The following is a 19,964-nucleotide window of genomic DNA, read 5'->3' on the forward strand; positions in this document are numbered from 1 at the left end:
ACCTTATTATTTTTATCAAACGTGAACCCCTTGGGAATCTTTCCTCCCACCTATAATATACATATTTTAAATGTTTTAAATCTGTGTCTTTGTATTTTGTTTGTCCTGTGTTGTTGCCATGTTGTCCATGTTGTTGGAAACCAGGAAACTCTTGATAAAAGCAGAGTGGGAGGGGAGGATCGTCGAGGTTGTGCTTATACACAATACTAATCGATAGAAAACTAAATTACAGCTGTTATTAATACTCTCTACTTCTGTAATCATTAAACCAGGACCTGCTTCAAGTCAAACCGGTCAAATTAAGGACAATTAGTACAAGAAAAAAAGGGTTTTAAATGACTTCCCAGCAAACAGACGTGTGTTATGTTTTTATGACGGGGAAAAGTCCACTGCAGCAATAAAGCCGAGCAGATAAGCAGAAAACACAGAGACAGAGGACGATCAGTTCAGACATTACAGTCGGAGACATGGAGGGGATTTATTCACAATTCACTGTGAGGACGTGTTTCAGCTTTTTACTTCTGATTCTGCTCCAAACGTCCACTGAGGCCCAGAGTGAGTACTGAAATCTGCCGGCTGAGGCATGTTCGTTTAATCTAAACGACTGTGACACTTTTTTAGAAAACAGTGTGCTTGATAAGCGTTTTGTCCTCGTCATTTTTTGTTTGGTTTTATGGTTTTATATTTTGTCAAAGCGTCTTTGGGTTCCTAGAAAAGCGCTATAAAAAAACAATATATTATTATTATTATTATAACAGTGTGCTTATTGGTACATATGGTACCGAAAACCAGTTTAAACTAGTACACGATGTGTTGATGAAGGAAAACTATGTAGACTTGGAATAAAACCAGAGGACGAGCTCATGTAACTGAACCAGGAAGAAAAATCGATATGTATGCTGAGGCCAGAAATGTGAGGGTCGGAGTCATTTACTATGAGTGCTGATGTTTCAAATGTTTTATTTCAACTAAGGCTTTTTTTTAATTAATTTGTGCATGGATGTCTTTTGAACACGAATCAGTCAAGGAATGGTAATCATTTAAAGGAAGAATGTGCGTCTTTTGATCCAGTAGATGTCGCCCTTGAGCACCAGCTTAAACCACAACAAACATCTGTTTGACGACACCTCCGCTATTCTGAAGCCTCCGCTCTCCTCCAGTGACACACCTCCAATCCCCCTCCACTCGATTTTGCACAAAGGAGCATAGGAAAAATGTCTCCCAAGATCATCCAAAACTTTATTTGAAAAATATAACACCAGTAAACACAAAACACAAGGACTGCATTGGTGTAATAGAGCATATTCATTTATCTATTACCAGATCAATACCTAGCACTGGTCACACAAGGTTTCCTCCAGAGCAGCCCGTTTAAGTTGGTTGTCACCAGCGTTTTCCTCACTGAAGTAGATCTTAGCAAGGCAACTTCCAGCCTGTAGCCACCGCTTGTGTTTGCTGGTTTTAATATTGCTTTGAATGCCCATATTTCCACCATGGGTGACTGAAAATTGACACTTTCAGTGTGTGCAGAACGCAACATATTCATTTCTTGCTACTTTTCGAGGATTTGGAAAATCTTTATTGTGCCCGAGGGGCAATTTGGTTTGCAACAGAGGTCCATACAGGCAGTATATCCTTAAAAAAAACATCAAAATGACATAAATAAATACATATATATTAAACACAACTACCATGGAAATCATCATGATGGACGTGAGTGAGATAAGGGACACAAAAACCAACAGTGCATAGTAAAAGTGTAGAGGCAACAATGCCTACAGCTTATTTAAAAACCCAACAGCTGAAGGGACAAACAACCTCAGGTATCTGTTTGATTTGGCCCTCCTAACATAAGTGAACCTCAGCCCTGTCGGCAGACATCTAAACTCTGTATGTAGGGGGTGCTGAGGGTTTTCCAAGATGGCCTTTGGGAAGTTGTAACTCTGTAGTTACGCAGCACATCCTGTTAGCATAAGCTAGGATAACAAAACAACAGACGCAACCCTGAGATTGATTGACACATTAATCAGTGTTGAACTTTGACTCGGGGTGCATTGTTGATGTTCTTCTATTGGTCAAAACAGCAACAACCTTGGCACCACACAGATTGATGTATATACGGACAAATCAGTTTTTCACGCATGGTGTACTGTTTTGGCTGGTTAAAACCGGGACATGGACTCTTCCAAATCAGGACATATTAGTGTTTTATAGATATTTGTAGGGACTTCGGGAATCGGGTCGTATGGTCACCCTACAGTAAATGGATATAACAATAGAGTAATATGGATACTGTCTCTTTAACTGTACACCTGTGTTCTTCTCTCCCCAGTTTGTTCTGCTCCTCTAAGTGTGAATTTTGAAGAAAACCAGCCGGCTGGTGTCGATGTTGTGACAATCACTGTCCAACCAGAGGTTACCCTCACTTTCAAATCTCCAGCCCCTACCAACCCATTCAGGCTTGAAGGAAACAAGTTGAAATCCAATAGGATGTTTGACCTTGAGGTATGGTAGAATATGTCTAACTCAGTTGATGTATTCTGTTAAAATACCCGGCTGTTTTGCATGACGTTTGTTTTGTTCGCAGACGGAAACAAAACTTCATACAGCCTCCATCACCTGCACTGAACCTGCCTCCGGCATTAAGGTAAAACCATCCCCTAATGTTGAGGAGATTTGAGACATTAGAGATTTCTAAAATCTGTTTTTTAAGCTTTTATAATATTTAAACTATTTACAACCCCATTTTGTAAAAAAAAATGTGACGCTTCTCAAAACACTGACATCCCGTATTTATTTCAAACATATCAACATATCAAAATTATGAAACTGAGACATTAAATTGTTTTGGAATACTATATGCCCATTTTGGATTTTATGGCAGCGTCACAATTTAAAAAAGTTATGATAGTAGCATCAAAAGACTGTAAATAATGTTTAAAAAAGAAAACACCTGGTGGTGCATCTCCCAGTTAATAAGGTTTACCGGCAACAGGGAAGTAACATGATTGGTCAAAATACTGATGGGGAGGGGATTTGCTAGCAGAAGAATCATGTTTCTAACATAAAATTTCAAAGAATCTGGGAATTTTGTCGTCTACGTTTTATCAGTCAAAGATTCAGAGAATGTGAAGAAATCTCTGTGGGCAGAAAACCAATATTGAATATTTAATGGAGAGATAGGACAGTGGATAGAGTCAGAAATCAGGGAGAGAGAGGGGAATGACATGCGGGAAAGGTGCCACAGGCTGGGTGTGTGGCTCAGTTGGTAGAGTCTGTGGTTCCTCAACCAGAAGTTTGAGGGTTCAATCCCCAGCTCCTGCAGCAACATGTCTGATGTGTCCTTCAGCAAGACACTTAACCCAAAATTGCTCCCGCTGCTTTGTCAGCAGAGTATGAATGGGATTACTTACTTATGAAGGTCACTTTACATAGCAGCCTCTGCCATCAGTGTGTGAAAGTGTAGGTGTGACCTGAGCTGTAAAAGAGCTTTGAGCAGTCTGAAGACTAGAAAAGTCCATTTACCATTTACTTACCTGCTTGTTCACCTGCCTACCTTGTGCATATACATGTGTTCTCATTGAGCATGAGCCGAGTCATTCACACGCTAAAGTGAGCTGAGCTAGCTTAAGAATGGCCAAGAAGAATGCATTGGGAGGAGGATAACCTGGAGGTTAGAAATCTTGTACGGGTTCTTCGTAAAGGATGTGAAAGAAACGTTTTTTTCTCAAAGGCATGGGAAGGTCGTAAAGGTTTGTCAAGTAGTTCGTCAAAGGCTTAAAGATGTTTAACAGGTTCTGGAGGAGAATTCAAAGGTTTTTAAAGCAGGTTGGAAAAGCTAAGGGTTTGTACACATTTGAACATGTTATACAGACTGGTGTCACAGTTTGGCCCTTATTGCAGATCAGAGTTGGATGTCAGTGTTTGACTCATCTCTAGTTCTTGATATCTTTCAACAAAATAATTAACATATTGTTGTAATAAGGCATAATATATTATAAACAATATAATGAAGTCAATAACAAAATATGTGTCTCTTGGTTTCCAGTTGGACCTCAACATTGTTGTAATTTTGGAGGATGTGAATGATAATCCTCCAACCTTTACTAAGAACCCCTACAATATCAACGTCGAAGAGGTGAGAGTTGATCAAACGCCTTAAACCAAACAGTGTTTTTTAGTATATTTTTCTTTGAGTTCAGTCCCAGACACTGACTGTACTGTTTTGTCCCAGATGTCTCCTGTCGGCAAATCAGTGGGCAGCTTCCCTGCCACAGATTTAGACGAAACTTCAGATATCTTCTACTCACTGACGTCGGAGTTGGTAAGACCTCATGTTGATTTTTTAATGTTGAATCCATTTATTTAGTTTGACCCTCATATTTTCTTACCATTTATAGATAACTGCCAGAACAGAAATCATACGGTTAAAAGAAATGGATTTAGCCTCTCGGAAGAGCCCTCACCCTCATATTTATCTAAAAGCCAGGCGGGGCTTTCTTTCTTTCTTTATTAGGATCCCCATTAGCACCAGTATATGCATTGGCTAGTCTTCCTGGGGTCCAACACACATACAGTCATACACACTTATACACAGTACAATATAACAAAGTAAAGACAAGCAGCAAGACCAGCTCCTATAGTTAACGAAGTTCATACAGAAGAGAAAAAAATGGCCATCGAAAGAGCACAAAATCATCGTCTTCAAAATTCATGCCGGACGTGATTTTCCTTCATGCATACAAATAATATAACACAGATTTGCCTATATTTATACTCCCCTGTTTGCAAAAAGAAGTTTGATTTTATGAATCCAGTTAGGAGTAAAAATCTTTCCTCATGAGGTTATGGTCTCGGTCATTGGCTTCAAGTCTTTTATGATACAGCAACATGTTATTGCTTTGGAAGCTTTGGTCCCAGTTAGAGATTAACAGATGTTACTTTAGGGCATTGATACCACTTACGAACAAGTCGCTATCAAGGTGTGATGACAACCAGGATAGAAACATAAAAAAAACAAGAGGACAAAGGCAAAAATGCTAAAACTTGAGGTTTCAAAAGCAGACATCACGGAGCCTACGTCCATTGTTCATACAGCAGACGGACTGAGGCAGTTCAAGATTATAATACAGTAAAGTTACTTTCAGTGGGCCCTAGAGTTTTTATTCATCTTTCATGTTATGTTCCTGTAACCGTGTGCACCTGAGAACGTATTGGCTGTGTAACGGGGTACCCTGTTGGCTTTTCAATAATATATGCTCGATTAAAGTCAGATCTAAACAGTTTAATTTTCCTCCTGTTTGATTTTGACTCCTGCAGAATGCATTCAAACTCGAGTCTCCTAGAAGCGCTGTTCTCCTCGTTGAGACACCTCTGGAATACGACAAAGTCAAAAATGTCCAGCTGATATTAAGAGCCCAGGTGAGTACTGAGTTCCTTTTTTCTAACTTTGTTTCTTTCAGACTCTGAAAGTCAGACATTAAATGAACATGGTCATGAACTAAGCCGATTTAACAGGTTGTTCAGTAATCCCAGGCCTCAGTCCACCTTGGTTCCACCTATCCATATATTTGCTTCTGATCTAGTGTTGCTTACATCCTATCTTGCTGCCATCAATGTGTGAATTAGAGGCAAATTATATTTGAATAAAATACATAAACATAACTCAGAGTGCATAAGTGCATATGGCTTGTTAAGTAGAAGTTCTGTCTAACTTTGATAAAAGGCAAGTTAAAGGAGCAATATGTGTCCTTACTATATGATCAGACATTAAGGAAACATGCTATGTTGAAGTGCTGGCTTCTCTGACAACAATGCAGCAGCCAGTATGTCCTCCTTCTAACTTTAGATTCTGGTCCTGAATGCTCTGTATTTGTTTGGACCAGAGATGGTAGGCGGTTTTAAGGCACCTCCACATGGCCGTTTTGGACACCCCTCGGTTTGCCAGATATGAGACCAGTTATCAGGTCAAACCAACAGCTGTTGCAGCGACGGAAGCGGGCAAGAGAACTGGTTCAGATAGAAGTGATTGTACCCGACCTAAAAAGCCTCTGCATGTTTCTAATAAGCTCCACGAGCAGAAACGTGCTCAAACTAGGATCAATATTGGAGATGCTTTTGAAAAATGGAGAGAGGTTAGAACGCAGAAAGGTTTACAGACCGATGCAGAGCTGGCTAAACACTGAAGCTTCAGTGTCTACCACATGGCAACCTGCGTTAGCATCGACTCTATAGAGAGGAGGGGGCGGGGGAGACAGCTCTCTACCATGTTTTTAATTTGGACTGCAGTACCAATAAACATTAGGTGTCAGAGTTGCATACTGCTCCTTTAACTTGAAACATTTGGGTCATACGATATCATTTGTGATACGTTTTTATTCAATTTTTTAAGGACACACCGTTGACAGGAGGAAGTGGCGGTGTTTCTCACACTGCCACCACCACCATCAATGTTGTCATCACGGATGTGGATAACAGACCGCCGTGGTTCCAGCCATGCACCACGCACAACATGGACGGGACTCTGATCTGCCAGAGCGAAGGCTACACCGGGAGGGTTGACTTAAATGAACAAGAGGTGATGCTTCCATTGTGGTAACACTTTTTTTTTTTTACAGTTTATTCTGAACTGTGATGTGAAAAAGGATTACAGACTAAACACTGCAAAAAGTATCCATGATTGTGGTATTGACAGTTTCAGGAGTTTCCATAAATTGCAGGATGCTGCTGCAGCGTTGGAGAAACTGTTAAAAGTCTGACTCTTAAAGACAGCCTTTAGAGTCTGCCTTCTACTTTTTCCCTCTCTTTCTAAAGGACACTTTTCCTCATTGTCCACACATCATGATAATCATGATAAAGTGTTTTCTCCTCTGCAGAGTGGTGCGTTGCCCCTTAAACCAGGACCAGTTAAGGCCATCGATGGAGACTCTGGGATAAATGAGGAGATAACATATTCCTTTGTGAGCGGTAAGTATCTCCTATTGTAATGAATCAACAGCGGTTAGTGGTTTTGTGTTACAGAAATAAGTTGTTGGTTATAGGCAGGTGGTACCAGTTCAACCTGTGCGTGTGTGTGTTTGTGTGTTTTAGGAGAAGATGGTGGCGGTCTATTTGCGATAGACGTAAACACAGGACTCATCACCATGCTGAAGCCGACCGACGTGGTGGGGACAATCAGTCTGACTGTGCTGGTAAAAACAAACTCTTCACTTGAGCTGATCCAATGTGTTCACATGATCTTTTCTTTGTGTTTTTAGTATTCCATACCCTTAGTTTCTGTGTCAAGCCGCGACCAAACAGTCTTGGATTTGGTGTAACTGGGACGACAGAGACACAGTTATGACATAAATCCAAGACAAACAATCAACAGAATGAAGCTCAGCTTTTACCTAGGTGCTTAAACACCTTTGAACAAGCTATCTTTGAATAGCTACCACTGACAACCAGTGGCGTGCACAGACTTTTTGAAGGGCAGGGGCGAAAAGAAAAAAAAGGGCACATACAGCGCGTTCTCGCCATTGAAGAGGGCGCTAAATTCTGCATGTTTTCGAGGGCACTTTAGACATGTTTATATGTTATACAAATGGCACATTATATAGCTTTAAAACAGACTAACTGGACAGACTACTCAAGTTAGTTTGTAGTTAGGATCAGCATCCACGAGAACTGTGTAGATTCAACATTGGACTGTGAAGAACACACAGAGACATAGGAGACCTAGGGGGTCTGGGGGTCCTCCCCCAGAACATTTTCAATTAAGTAGATGCCATTTCCTGTATTCTAACGCGTTTTGGCTCCCAAGCGGGCACTTTAGCGCACGTTTTTCCACAATTGGGCGTCTGATTGGTTCATCAGATTGGTACCTCGTGGCAGACATTGGTTGAAGTTTTTACAGGCTTACAACTGCTACAGATGACAGATTTTCTTTGTTCCTTTTTAGGGGGACATGAGTTATTAATTTCTTTCAGGACCTAAAGACAATTTCAACCAAAAAGGAAATTACCAACCCTGTCTTTAATAGAGTTGTGACAAATTTTTAATCGCATCTTTTCATCTGCAGTTTTTTAACCATAATAGAAGGCTAAAATTGATCTAAAATCAAATAGAGTGGTTCAGTTGAGAAATCATTTGTTTGTTTAGTGAGCTACCTACCTTACAACTTCAAATCACCAAACCTGAGCTCTGTGGTAACACATTTTGACAGTTATATGTTTATAAAGCTGTTATCCATTTTGTTTCTCTTTTAGGCTGCCCAGAAGACGAACAGATTTCAGTTTGCGACCACTTCTGTCACAATAAGTGTTCAGGTGAAGAGTCTCCACGTTCCACGGTTTCAAAGGCCTCAGTATGAAGCTGTCGTCTCTTCAGTGGGGGCCATGGCGATGGACTCCAGCAACACAGACAATCTGCTGCGCATCCTCGCCACAGACGATGACTACATTGCCACTGGGGTAAAGCACTGATTCCAGACTCTGTGCACTTCTGAGCGGAAACACTGAAAAATTGAAAAAAGTTAAACATTGCACAGAAAAGGGGTTATTTCGAGTCTGAGATGCAAACGTGTACTGAATCAAGTTAAAATGCCTATAATGCAATGGAGTGGGTAGTGTTGTAGTACTCAGAAAAGGTCTTTTTAAAAGTCTCAAAAGCATTTTTACTCGGTCTTGTCTCGGTCTCGGAATGGTTGGACTCCGAATTTTGAATTTAGACCAGTCAAGTCCAACACTGCTATCCCACTCAAATAGCTGCTGCTTGTGCTTAAAGGTGTTCTGCTTTTGCTCAACCCTGCAAGCTTGCACTTACAGAAAGGCAATTACATGAGCATGTCAGGAATCTAGCAGCAAATGTTTCAAGAGCATACGGAAGCAGTCTGAGTGTGAGGAAAAAGTCTGAAGCAGTAGTGCAGGAAATCAGTGAAAGCATCCAGGTTGAGCACAAGCAGAGCAAATGTAAGCACAAGCAGGGTCTGTTCTTAAAGCGAGGGTAGAGGTTTTGGGAAAATGTTTCTTCTGAATAAAGATAGGAATGAAACTCATACTAACCTTTGTATTCCTGGTCCCACAGGGTCTAAATCCCTACATCACCTACTCCATAACTGGCAGCACTGATTTCTCGGTTATTAACGGATATTTATTCATGACTAAGCAGCTCGCAGACTCCACATTGTCTCTGCAGGTGAGTTACCAATCTAGGAAACCTTAAGTCGTTTTCTTATTTTCTTACAAAACACTCAACTTCATGTCTCATTCCCAGATCGTGGCTACAGATACATCTAATGACGAGACAGCTGTAGCTCAGCTGTCAGTGGAGGTGAAATCAGGTAGGAAGAAACTGTATACAATACACTATTTCTCGGCTAGAAATTGAAATGTACCCAGCTAAAACCTTCCTATGGTCAGGAATTTTTTTATACAAGTAGACAATGTACGGTAATTTGAACCAAGGTGTGCATGTAGCAACTTGGTAGCATTGTTGGTACTGCTTCATCCGTTGTATGAGGAATAAGAGGCTGAATATTCCCTGTTATTTCGATTTTTTTCTGTGTATTGTGTCGCACACTATAACACAGTCCTGTGGTTGGTCTATTTTAATGGATACACAGAAATAAGAGTTCAACTTTTCAGGCCATCTTGTGCCATTTTCAGACTTCCAAGAATCTTTTTTTTAAATCCAGTTTTTAATTCTGGACAGCAAAGAAAAACACAGGAAATGCTGTTGTTGTTTTTTTGTTTGTTTTTCCAACTTTGAATCCCAGCTGTTATTTCTGATGTTTAATTCTTCTGTAAGTGAGGGGGTTCGACTTTGTGAAGAGAGTGGCCTTGGTGATTTTCTTTGCGGAGAAAAAATAAATAAAATCATAGTCTTAGTGCAGATGTTCAAAACATTATGCATTAGCAGCCTTTTCACCACAGAATCTCCAGGTGAGTGCTTGTGCATCTCTCATGCGAGCGATTTGTGCACAGCCTGAAGCTGTCGATTTCTACTGAGCAAATATACGTACAGGCCGCACGTATAAAACTAGAGAAAAGGAGAACATGTGTAGTTCCTGGTAAATTTTTAAGAGCCATCCAGATGCCTCATTTATCAACTGTGTGTTTGCAGAGTTTGTACATTAACTATAAGTGATGACATTTATAATTCAGGGATGACATGTGGAAGACTGACAATGCTCATCAAAAAGTAGATTCATTACACTAAAGCACACAAAAAACACTGAGGTGCACACTGTAGACCAGCTTAAGGTTTAGCTATAGGACAAGTGTTTTTAAAATACTAGCAGTCGAGTTCGTAGGAATAACTTAATAACACTTCCGAATCAGCCTTACCTGCTATTTCCACACAGTCCGTGCGTGCTGTGTTCTGTCAGCGGCTCGGTTTTGCTCTGTCGGTGTGCGCCCTGCCCCACTGAGTCCGTTTCTTCCCGTGACGACAGGGGAGTGCAGCAATGAGCAGCGATTCACAGAACAACGTGCAAACAACATGTTGCTTTGTCTTTCTGGTTGAATTGCTGATTCTTCTGTGCCTGTTTTGACGTAATGATAATAAAGTGATGGAAAATACTTATTGTGTTTTATTTTGAAATTTACTCTGCATTCCCCTATCTGACTTCCTGTGGGGTCAATCTATTCTGTTGAGCTTGAAGTGGGCTTGCAGCAGGCTCCGTCAAAAAGAGATGGATACGGACCTCGGCGTGTGCTGTGGAAACACAATCATTAACTAGAGCTGGAGCTAACAGCGCCGTAGTGCACAACACTGACAGAACGCAGTGTGCACGGACTATTTGGAAATTGCAGGTTACAAAGTTTGTCGTACTCCCAGGTCTCACCACCACCAGTTTACCTCTGAGCACTACAGACAGTACGGCCACGCCATCTGTAGGGGAATCAACCACAAACAGCCAGACCACTGAAGATACCGTGCCAACCACCAACCCTGCCACAACTGGCCAAAGCACCATCTCGGCCACTTCTTCCAGTGTGACCAGTGAAGGCAGTGTGTCAACCTCTAATCCCAGTGCGACCAGTGAGGGAGGCATCTCGACAGCCAGCTCACCTCACCCTGCAACAGGTGGTTATCTCTCAGTAGCTCAGTTAAATCCCGTTTTTTTCCCACTGAGGGAAATAAGACTACTAAGGGACAGTGATCCTGTAGTACAGTGAGTGTCTTGTGAATTACAGGAACACTTTATTAGACCGACACCTTTCAGATTGTTGCCTTCATCAGGGTCATCAATGAAGGCCACAAGGCGAAACACGTCGGTTGAATAAAGTTGTTCTTGAATATACAAGTGTACAGTATGAGCGTGACTGGAGCTTTTTGACCTCTTTCTCCATGCACTGTTGATGTAGGTGAATTTCTGCCAGAAAACGCTACTCTAAAAATTCCTGTAATTCACAAGAAACTCACACACTCACTGTACTCCTAAGAATGTCTGGAAACGTTCCAGGTGAGCTGCATGTGCGTCACAAACAGCCGAACACTTCACCTCGATTTTAACCAAAAGCATTTTTGCCAGCCCCCCAATTGGAAAGTCTTTAAGAAGTCAGGCTTAGACAAAGTGTGAAGACAGTAGGTATGCAGGAAAATTGATGATGTTCACATCACGCGACCTTCGGCAAACTGGTAGGGTCTTCGTGCATGCAAGGCGGCTTTCAATTTTCCAGTTATCTGTAGCATTCCTATCAAGGAAAAAACGGTCATCGCAAAAGACTCTCAATGTGACTTCCACCGCTTCCTTTACATGTTTTACTTGCCCCTTGAGACCCCCACCTCCTTCAGTTCAACAGGGAAGAACTTCCACTCTGGGAAACTGGAAAATGTCAGGGGCGGGCGGTCCTGGAATTTTCTAGAAATAGTGCATGTGTGAAAGGGGCTTATGTTGTGTTCAGGTGCTGCATTCTTTGAATTTAAAAAAAAAAACATTTTGTTGGAAGTAACCGATCCCAGAGCATTGTCTTTTTATTTAACAGTAGTCTGACCAGGTGCTCACACATTGAAGAAGACTGTCTTGCAAATCAGTGCTAAGATAGCTACTGGTGTTTATCCAAATATCTCAGACTTGGATTTTAATCTAGAATAACTAACAAGCTGAATGAGCAGTAGAAGATGTACTCAAAGTTGTTTTCAAAGCACAGAGCTTGTGTCTAATTTTTCCTCAATCGTCTTTACCTTCACCATAACAATTATAAAGTATACAGCCATACTTATAAGGTATTGATTCAAGAAAGTTTAAAGTAAAGTCTAAGAAGATGTACACTGATTGTGGAGTATAAGCTTTAACTGTATAACCTTTAGATTTGGCTTTAACTTTGCTTTACAGCACAACTGTTTTGTTCTACGTTAGCTTGATACCTGCATGTGTTTTATAAACGTTTGAGCTTCAATTGGTTAACTTTAAGACGATTAGCTTCAACATTCATTGGCAACTAGCTACAGCATAAACCTAACTTTAGCTTCATCCTAAATTTCCTAGATACCTTTTAGAAAAGTTTTCTATAGAAAATATTAATAATGTTAAGAAACTTGTTAGCTTAGGATTTTATATTAGTGAATCCATCCAACGAGGAGCAGCTGTTTCTTTTTAGCTTTATTTTATTTACATTTTTATTCAGAGCAAAATTTAAACATGTTTTGCAGCTAGTCAAAGTTACAAAGGTTTTTCAGAAAGTAAAGAGATACATAAAACAGGTATAAGTCACAGTTGTCTAAACATTCAAAATGAGGTGGTAATAGTGGTGAGACAAATAATCAATTTGTAAAAGGAAATTCAAAGCTTGGCAAAGCCATTGTGAGTAAAAGTAATATGCCAAGATGTGTAAGCGAATAGGATTGTTGTTGTATACATATAAATATATGTACATGTTCCCGCTTACATAGATAAGCTTAAAAACATATACCTGCACACATACAAACCCACGCACCCATTCAGGCAAACTAATAAGTCAGTGAAAGAAAGTAAATAAGTTTAAAGTAAATATACTCTCACAAAAACGTATACCCAAGTTTACAGTCATAAATCTTCACATACTGAGAAATGCTCAAAAAAAAATTGAGAAACTTGTAAAAGTGATCAGTTATCAGATGAATAAAAGTAAAGTCTTAGTGAAAAAAAAACACACTTTACAAGTCAGAGTTGTCACTTGTGCCACAGAACAAATTCAAATTAACAACTTGGGACCCTTTTATTATCTCCCATAGTGAGATATATAACAGAAAAGGAAACATGGGGGGGGTCTTGGCCTAGCTGCTTGCATGTGTTCCTGGATCAGGGAAATTTGTATTGACAACAATAAACTATGTACAATTTAGTTGCTCAAAAAATAAAAACAAAACGAAAAACTAGTAAGCACTTAGGGGGAAGAGGTGTATTAGGTCCATATTTTGAGATTGGTTGTAGTAGGATTTAATAAGGATGTATAAGTGGTCCAAGGTGTCCAACCACGTTTAAACTTCTGTTGTTCAAGTCGTAAAATAAATGTGAGTTTCTCCATCACGAAAATATTATGAATTACATCGATCCAGTTATCAACCGTGAGGGCGTATGTTGACATCCATTTTCTGGTGAGAGCTTAATTGCTTGATATCAGTAGAATATTAAACAAGTATTTTTTGGAAAAGCCCTCAATGTTGTCTGATTTCAGACCTAGATAGAGCGTTGCAAAATTGAACGGGATCTGCACTTTCAGCACCTTTTCCATAACGTTTTTAACTTGAATCCAGTAATTCTGGAGCAAAGGGCATTGCCAGAATACGTGGTCGTGGTTTGCCTTTTTCTCCCCACAAGACCTCCAACAGGATGTGTTTTTGTTAACAAAATTATTTTGTGCAGGCGTTTTAAAGAAACTTATCAAATTTTTCCTTCCGAACTCTCTCCAGGACAGGGCAGATGTACTTTTCCATTGTTTTTTGTGGAGTTTCTCCGATACTTCAGAATGTAATGTAAGCTTTCCTGCCTTTTCCCATTTTTCCTTTACTTAAGTCGTGTCGTCCCCATCTAGCTCATTTAGACCATTGTACAACTTAGAGATGTTTCTAAGGCCTGGATCTGAGTCATATGCCTTTAAGAAAACCTTCAATATGGCATTAATATTGACTAAGTCATCCATTTTTATTAATTTATCAGTATAATGTCTAAGTTGTAGAAACCTGTAAAAGTCTGTTTGTTAGGCCATGATGATCTTTAAGCTCCTGAAAACTCTTAAAGCTGCCGTTTATATAGAGATTGCTGAATTTTACCAGGCCGTTATCCGCCCATTTTTTTAATGTTATGTCAGTCTTATTAGGTATGAAATTGGAATCATAGGCTATCCATCTCAACAGCTCGAATGGTCCCTTGGCTCGATGTACTGTCATCACATGAAACCAGGGTTTAAGAGAAGACTATCCAAGGATTGGCCTCTTTTATGTGTTTAATTAAAGCACTGTCCCCAATAGCAGCTTGCAGGAGAATATCACTCGATAACAGGCATTCTATTTCTTTCCACCGTGCTTTATAGGATGGATTACATATCTCAACCAGGGTTTTTAGTTGTGCAGCTCTATAGTAGTTTCTGATATTCGGGAGTGAAATGCCACCTTTCTCCTTACTGCCAATTCACACATAATCTGTGCGCGCTCTGGTCCGTCAGCGCCGCGCACTACGTTGTACTTAGCTTCCACTCTATAGTCAATCACTGTGTTCACACAGCGCGTGCTGCGGTCCGTCTCTGGCGCGTGCCACCAACGGCACTACGCTCTGCTCCGTTTCAAATACGCAGCAAGTCTATTTTCGCCGGAGTACGCTGCAGGCACGTGTCAAGCTGGACAGAATATGACAGCCCAGATAGGAAGTCAGACAAGGAAACGCACAGAGCATCCGGTAATTTCAAAATTTTAAAATAAAACACAATATACGGACTCACGATCGTATTTTTCATCACTTTATCAACATTACATCAAAACAGGTACTGAATTAACAACAATGCATCCTCAGAAAGACAAAGAAACATGTTGTTTGCATGTTTTTCTCTTAATTCCCACGGGATCTTGTAGTTCTCCTGTGATGTGTCATGGGTGCGCTCCGCTGCGCTGACGTCCCAGAAACAGATCTAGTGTGAATGGGCGCGAGCCGTCCGACTGAGCAAAACTGTGGCACGCACGTAGTATGTGTGAATTTGGAGTAAGGTAACTGAAGGGTCTTGAACCTTATCCGAGGCTTCTTTGCCTTCTTTGACCCCACCTCGACAGGCCCGATTTAATTTTAGATATTAAGGGGTCATAATTCAATGGTAAAAGTTTTTCCAAGTTTTTTGGGATGTTCACACCCAAGTATCTCATCGCTTCAGGGTCCCAGTTTATTTTAAATGTCTCTTTAATAGATTGATTAGGGATGTAGTTAAAAGTCAAAACTTGAGATTTGTGAGTATTTAGTTTATAACCAGATAAGGACCATAATCTGTGAGGGATGAGATTAATTCGGGGAAGGAGGTATTAGGGTGCCTTAAATAAATTAAAATATCATCCGCAAATAACGCAATTTTTTGCTGATTCCGTGTATTTTCTCATTTAGTCTGATCCATTGACTTAAAGGTGCAATGAAGATCGTAAATAAAAGTGGGGACAGAGGCCTTGCCTGCAACCTCGTAATGCAAAGTGGTTTGATAGGGAACCATTAATTCTTATCTTTGCTGTTGGTCTGTCATATAATGCTTTAATTGTCTTAATAAACTTTTCATGGAAATTGAATCTGAACAACACTCTATACAAGAAAGACCAGTCTACAGAGTCAAATGCCTTTTTGGCATCTAATCCTAGTATTAGAGCTTCTATATTGCAGTGTATGTCTGATACTGTCCCGGGTTTGTCTCTGTCTAATAAATCCCGTCTGATCTAAGTTGATGATGTCTGGGAGAATTGTTTCTAGTCTCTTGGCTAGAATAGAGGCGAAGAGTTTGTAGTCCTGGTTTAAGACGCTAATTGGCCTGAAGTTTGAACATTCCAGCCTATCCTTCCCTTCTTTTTTTTTTTTTTTTTCCTTTCATTCAACTCTAACCATATGTAGCCTTCAAATGGAACTCAAAGTTGTGGAATTGTGGCATGAAGTCGTGAACTGGAAAGGCTTGACGTTCAAGTGAAGCTCTTGCTAGGCAACGGCAACATGGATGCTAAAACATTGCTCAGTCTCCTCCTTGCTTTTAAAATGGAAATGCTAATATTACATTATTTGTGTTAAAACACCACGCAGAGGACCATGAGAAAGGTGCCATAGATCCTTTTGGTCCCTTTCACGTCTGAAAACTACATTGGGTGGCTAACATCATGGGCTCCGCCATTTCTGAAAAACAAACGTCACAACTCCTGAACTCAAAGTTTTCCGGAAAATTTGACTTGGGCATGATGTTGGGAATAGCGTAAGAGGGCGGGCGTTCATATGGTCTCCTTTGTAAACACGACCCATTTGAAGGCACCAATAGACCGTAATAGCTATATTATTTAAATGATTAACACAAATTTTAGAATCATAAACCTTGTGGTTGCAAAGTAAGATATCTATTGGGGGAATTTAATGAAGTGACCTTTTCCCCCCACAGTGATCATACCGTCTGGTGGCTATGGGCCAGCAGACATGGCAGCGCTTGGTGCAACGCTGGGTGTCCTTCTGTTCATCTGTCTGGTTGTCATCGTGGTATTTGCCCTTCGCATCCAGAGGGAAAAAACAGACTGGAAAAAGATCCATGAAACCAGCACATTCCGAAGCACAGTAAGTCCATAAAGTTGTTAATATGCTTTACAAGAATCATCCCTGACTCTGAGCTACAATTATTGGGTTTATCATTTCACTTAAAGGAGCAATGTGTAACTCTGACACCTAGTGTTTAAAATGGGTACGGCAGTCCAAATTCAAAACATTGTAGAGAGCTGTCTCCCCCCCTCTCTAGAGTCGATGTGCACACAGGTTGCCATGTGGTGGACACTGAAGCTTCAGTGTTTAGCCAGCTCTGCATCGGTCTGTAAACCTTTCTGTGTTCTAACCTCTCTCCATTTTTCAAAAGCATCTCCAATATTGATCCTAGTTTGAGCACGGTTCTGCTCGTGGAGCTTATTAGAAACATGCAGAGGCTTTTTAGGTCGGGTACAATCACTTCTATCTGAACCAGTTCTCTTGCCCGCTTCCAAATCTGGGGGAGAATAATTGTCTTTCAGATAAACTAAAATTGATTTGGTTCCTCATATAAATTTAAAAACTCTTTGAAATCTCCTATTTATGACCATATTCTTAAATTATGGCTGTCAGCATTAACTAGTTAATTGCAGTTAATTAAGGTCTGAAATTAATGCAATACTGTTTTTTTTAATCTGGACTAATTGCATGCTATTTTGTCCCTTACGATTCACCGTAGATAGTCGTCCTCAGTGTCTCCCTGTAGTCACAGTGATGTAAAAGGACACTGCTGCGTCTTTGAATGTCTCATTTCACTTTAACAAACTCTCAGACAGCTCAGCTGACGAGTCCAAAGTAATATCCACCTTATGACATCACACATTGACCTTTGTTACCGTTCCTTTGACTTTTTAATCCGTAACAAGTTAATTTCGTAACCTACAATTTACCAGGATGTCCTTACTTTATTACAAACAGCAAGTAAAGTTCCATCAACTTAGCTACTAAAATTACAATAAAAGCTAAACAATTTTTATTTTAAAATCCAAAATAATGGCTTTTTAAACATGTAATTAAAAATGTGATAAATCTAAATTAACTATTGAAATTTAGCGATTCATAGCGAATAGAAATTGTAGTTTTTAACTGCAGAACTTCAACAGGTCTTTTTTCTTTTCCTGGATTTGTTGTTCTTCTCCAGATGGGTCAAGGTTCAGGCGGTCCAAAGGAAGGTATGCAGTACACCAATGACGCCTTCATGAATGATGAAGACAGAGACAGCCCAGAGGTGGGAAAGAAGATGGCGGGCGAAGAGCCACAGAAAGCGTCTGGGGACTTTATGCTTGAAGAAGCCATTGTGAAGTCCACAGTGCCGCTCCATGCCCTACTGGGTGACGATGCCATCCAGGAAGAGTCAGACAAGGACGACAATGATAAGGAGATGAAGCCCATCCTGACCAGAGAGAAACGCATGGATGACGGGTACAAATCAGTCTGGTTTAAGGAGGACATTGATCCAGACGCCAAAGAGGAGGTGGTCATTATCCCAGACAGCAGAGAGGACGACAGCGAGGACGAAGAAGAGGAAGAACAGTCATCCAGCAGCAGAGAAGAGAACGACGACGATGACAACCTCGGCATGACCCCAAGAGCAGTCTTCAACGATGCAGATCTTGACAGTGGACTTGGTGTGAGGATCGAGGATCCAGCAGAGGACTCAGAGGAGGGAGAGAGGGTGACTTATGATCTGTGAAATAGGCACTTAATGGGACACGAGAGCACACAGCTGGAACCACCTATAATAAAATGTAAATCTTGTTGATCAGCAGGCAGTCCTTTATATGATATCACTCTTTGACTGAAGTCCGCTAACACAAACCCATGCAGGACTGAACATGCCTCAAAAAAGATAAGAAAAAGTCTATATTAATCTCAGTTCAATTTTATCCTTTCTTCTGTGCATGACAGTTCTGATCTCGAGTGAATCATTTACAGCTTTTATTCTTTATGTAAATACTTAAAAATGAATGTATTGTAAAATCTTTATAAAAAGAGTATAATGTCCATGTTTTTTAAAAGTTGATGCTGCTGAGATGAATGTAGAGGAAACTAGTGTTGTAGTACTCAAGACCAAGGCCGGTCTCGTGACCATTTTTTAAGGTTTGGGTCTCGTCCTGTCATCTCACGCATTTTTACTCAGACTGGGCGGACTCCAGATTTTAAATCAAGACCAGTCAAGACCACCACTGACAGGCTATTTTCTCATGTCATTACTGTGAAGAAGGAAAACACCCATTTCATAAGGAACAAATAACTAGTTAATTTGTAGTTCGGTTGGTCTAGGTCTTGTCCCAGTCTCGCCCTGCCTTGGTCTCAGTTAGTGTGGTCTTGACTTAAACACTAGTGGACACAAAGAAATGGAGTGCAGATATTGTTAGAGCCCTAGTGGCCATTGCTAGTATTGCAGACATTTAGTTTAAGGGATTTAAAATAAAAAAATGTTGATAAATATCTGCATTAATCACACTGTGTGAAACTAGAAATGAACAGAGGGAAACTGCAGGTGAAATGATCCGTCAGCGACAATAAAACCCTCCCAGCTGATACCGAAGACTCTAAAACATTATGACTGAAACTTTGAACTTCCTTTAAATAAAAAAGAATTACGTAAATAAAAGAAGTCTTTTGATGTGTGGATGAATGAGTTCTTAATGATATCAGTTTATATGAGCAGTTAGGGTTATGATGACTAAGTGTATCAAATATTAAGCAGAACTTTTTAAAGTTCCCATATTTTTGTTTCCCTCATGATGTGGGGAGTAAAGTTTAGAGATGAGTTCGCTCCCCTTCACTCCAGAGTTCTCAGCCAGCGCACGAGGCAAAGCCTCGAAGGCTTCAGCAAACTTTTTGATGGCGTACCGCTCCAGACCAGAACTTTACGTCTGTTTTTTTTTGTAAAATAAGAAAACTACGGAGCTCCTGTACAATTCTACAATACATTTAGCAGACGCTTTATCAGTAGTAACAAATCCCGTTTATACATAATCATACACCACTGAAGCAGTGGGAGCAACTCGGGGTTAAGTGCCCCAGGACTTGCCCGAGGACACACAGGACATGTGGCTGCAGGAGCTGGGGATCAAACCCCAACCTTCCAGTTAAGAGACGACCGACTCCACTTACTCAGCCTTTAAGTCTGATCAGACACACAGGTGATGACTGGAAATGCACAGAGGCAAAGCACAACACCGTCAGCTGTTGTTGAGCGTTCTAATCAGCCTCAAAACCGTCCTATAATCGCCATTATCAAACAAAACCATCGTCA

At 40.4% G+C, this 19,964-nt stretch overlaps 1 protein-coding gene across 2 annotated transcripts; it reads left to right on the forward strand.

Annotated features, from left to right (window-relative positions):
* The first annotated feature begins 397 nt into the window (after window positions 1-397).
* Window positions 398-19,334, forward strand: cdhr5b (cadherin-related family member 5b). 2 transcript variants are annotated; one of them, XM_020636473.3, is made up of 15 exons: window positions 398-555; window positions 2,333-2,505; window positions 2,588-2,647; window positions 4,049-4,138; window positions 4,235-4,324; window positions 5,320-5,421; window positions 6,392-6,577; window positions 6,876-6,966; window positions 7,090-7,190; window positions 8,247-8,450; window positions 9,064-9,174; window positions 9,253-9,319; window positions 10,819-11,067; window positions 16,569-16,738; window positions 17,841-19,334. In XM_020636473.3, exons 1-15 carry the CDS (start codon window positions 468-470, stop codon window positions 18,390-18,392), a joined length of 2,334 nt encoding a protein of 777 aa, XP_020492129.2. In that variant the 5' UTR covers window positions 398-467; the 3' UTR covers window positions 18,393-19,334. The 2 variants fall into 2 exon arrangements, with proteins under 2 accessions (XP_020492129.2, XP_020492130.2); XM_020636474.3 differs by lacking the exon at window positions 10,819-11,067.
* The last annotated feature ends 630 nt before the right edge of the window (window positions 19,335-19,964 follow it).

This window comes from Labrus bergylta, chromosome 7, assembly GCF_963930695.1.
Source record: "Labrus bergylta chromosome 7, fLabBer1.1, whole genome shotgun sequence".
Classification (NCBI taxonomy): domain Eukaryota; kingdom Metazoa; phylum Chordata; class Actinopteri; order Labriformes; family Labridae; genus Labrus; species Labrus bergylta.

Coding starts and splice junctions, on each gene's coding strand:
- cdhr5b (XM_020636473.3), top strand. CDS start 468: ATGGAGGGGATTTATTCACAATTCACTGTGAGGACGTGTTTCAGCTTT. Junction 6,578..6,875: donor TTGACTTAAATGAACAAGAG/GTGATGCTTCCA, acceptor TCTCCTCTGCAG/AGTGGTGCGTTGCCCCTTAA. Junction 7,191..8,246: donor CAATCAGTCTGACTGTGCTG/GTAAAAACAAAC, acceptor TTTCTCTTTTAG/GCTGCCCAGAAGACGAACAG.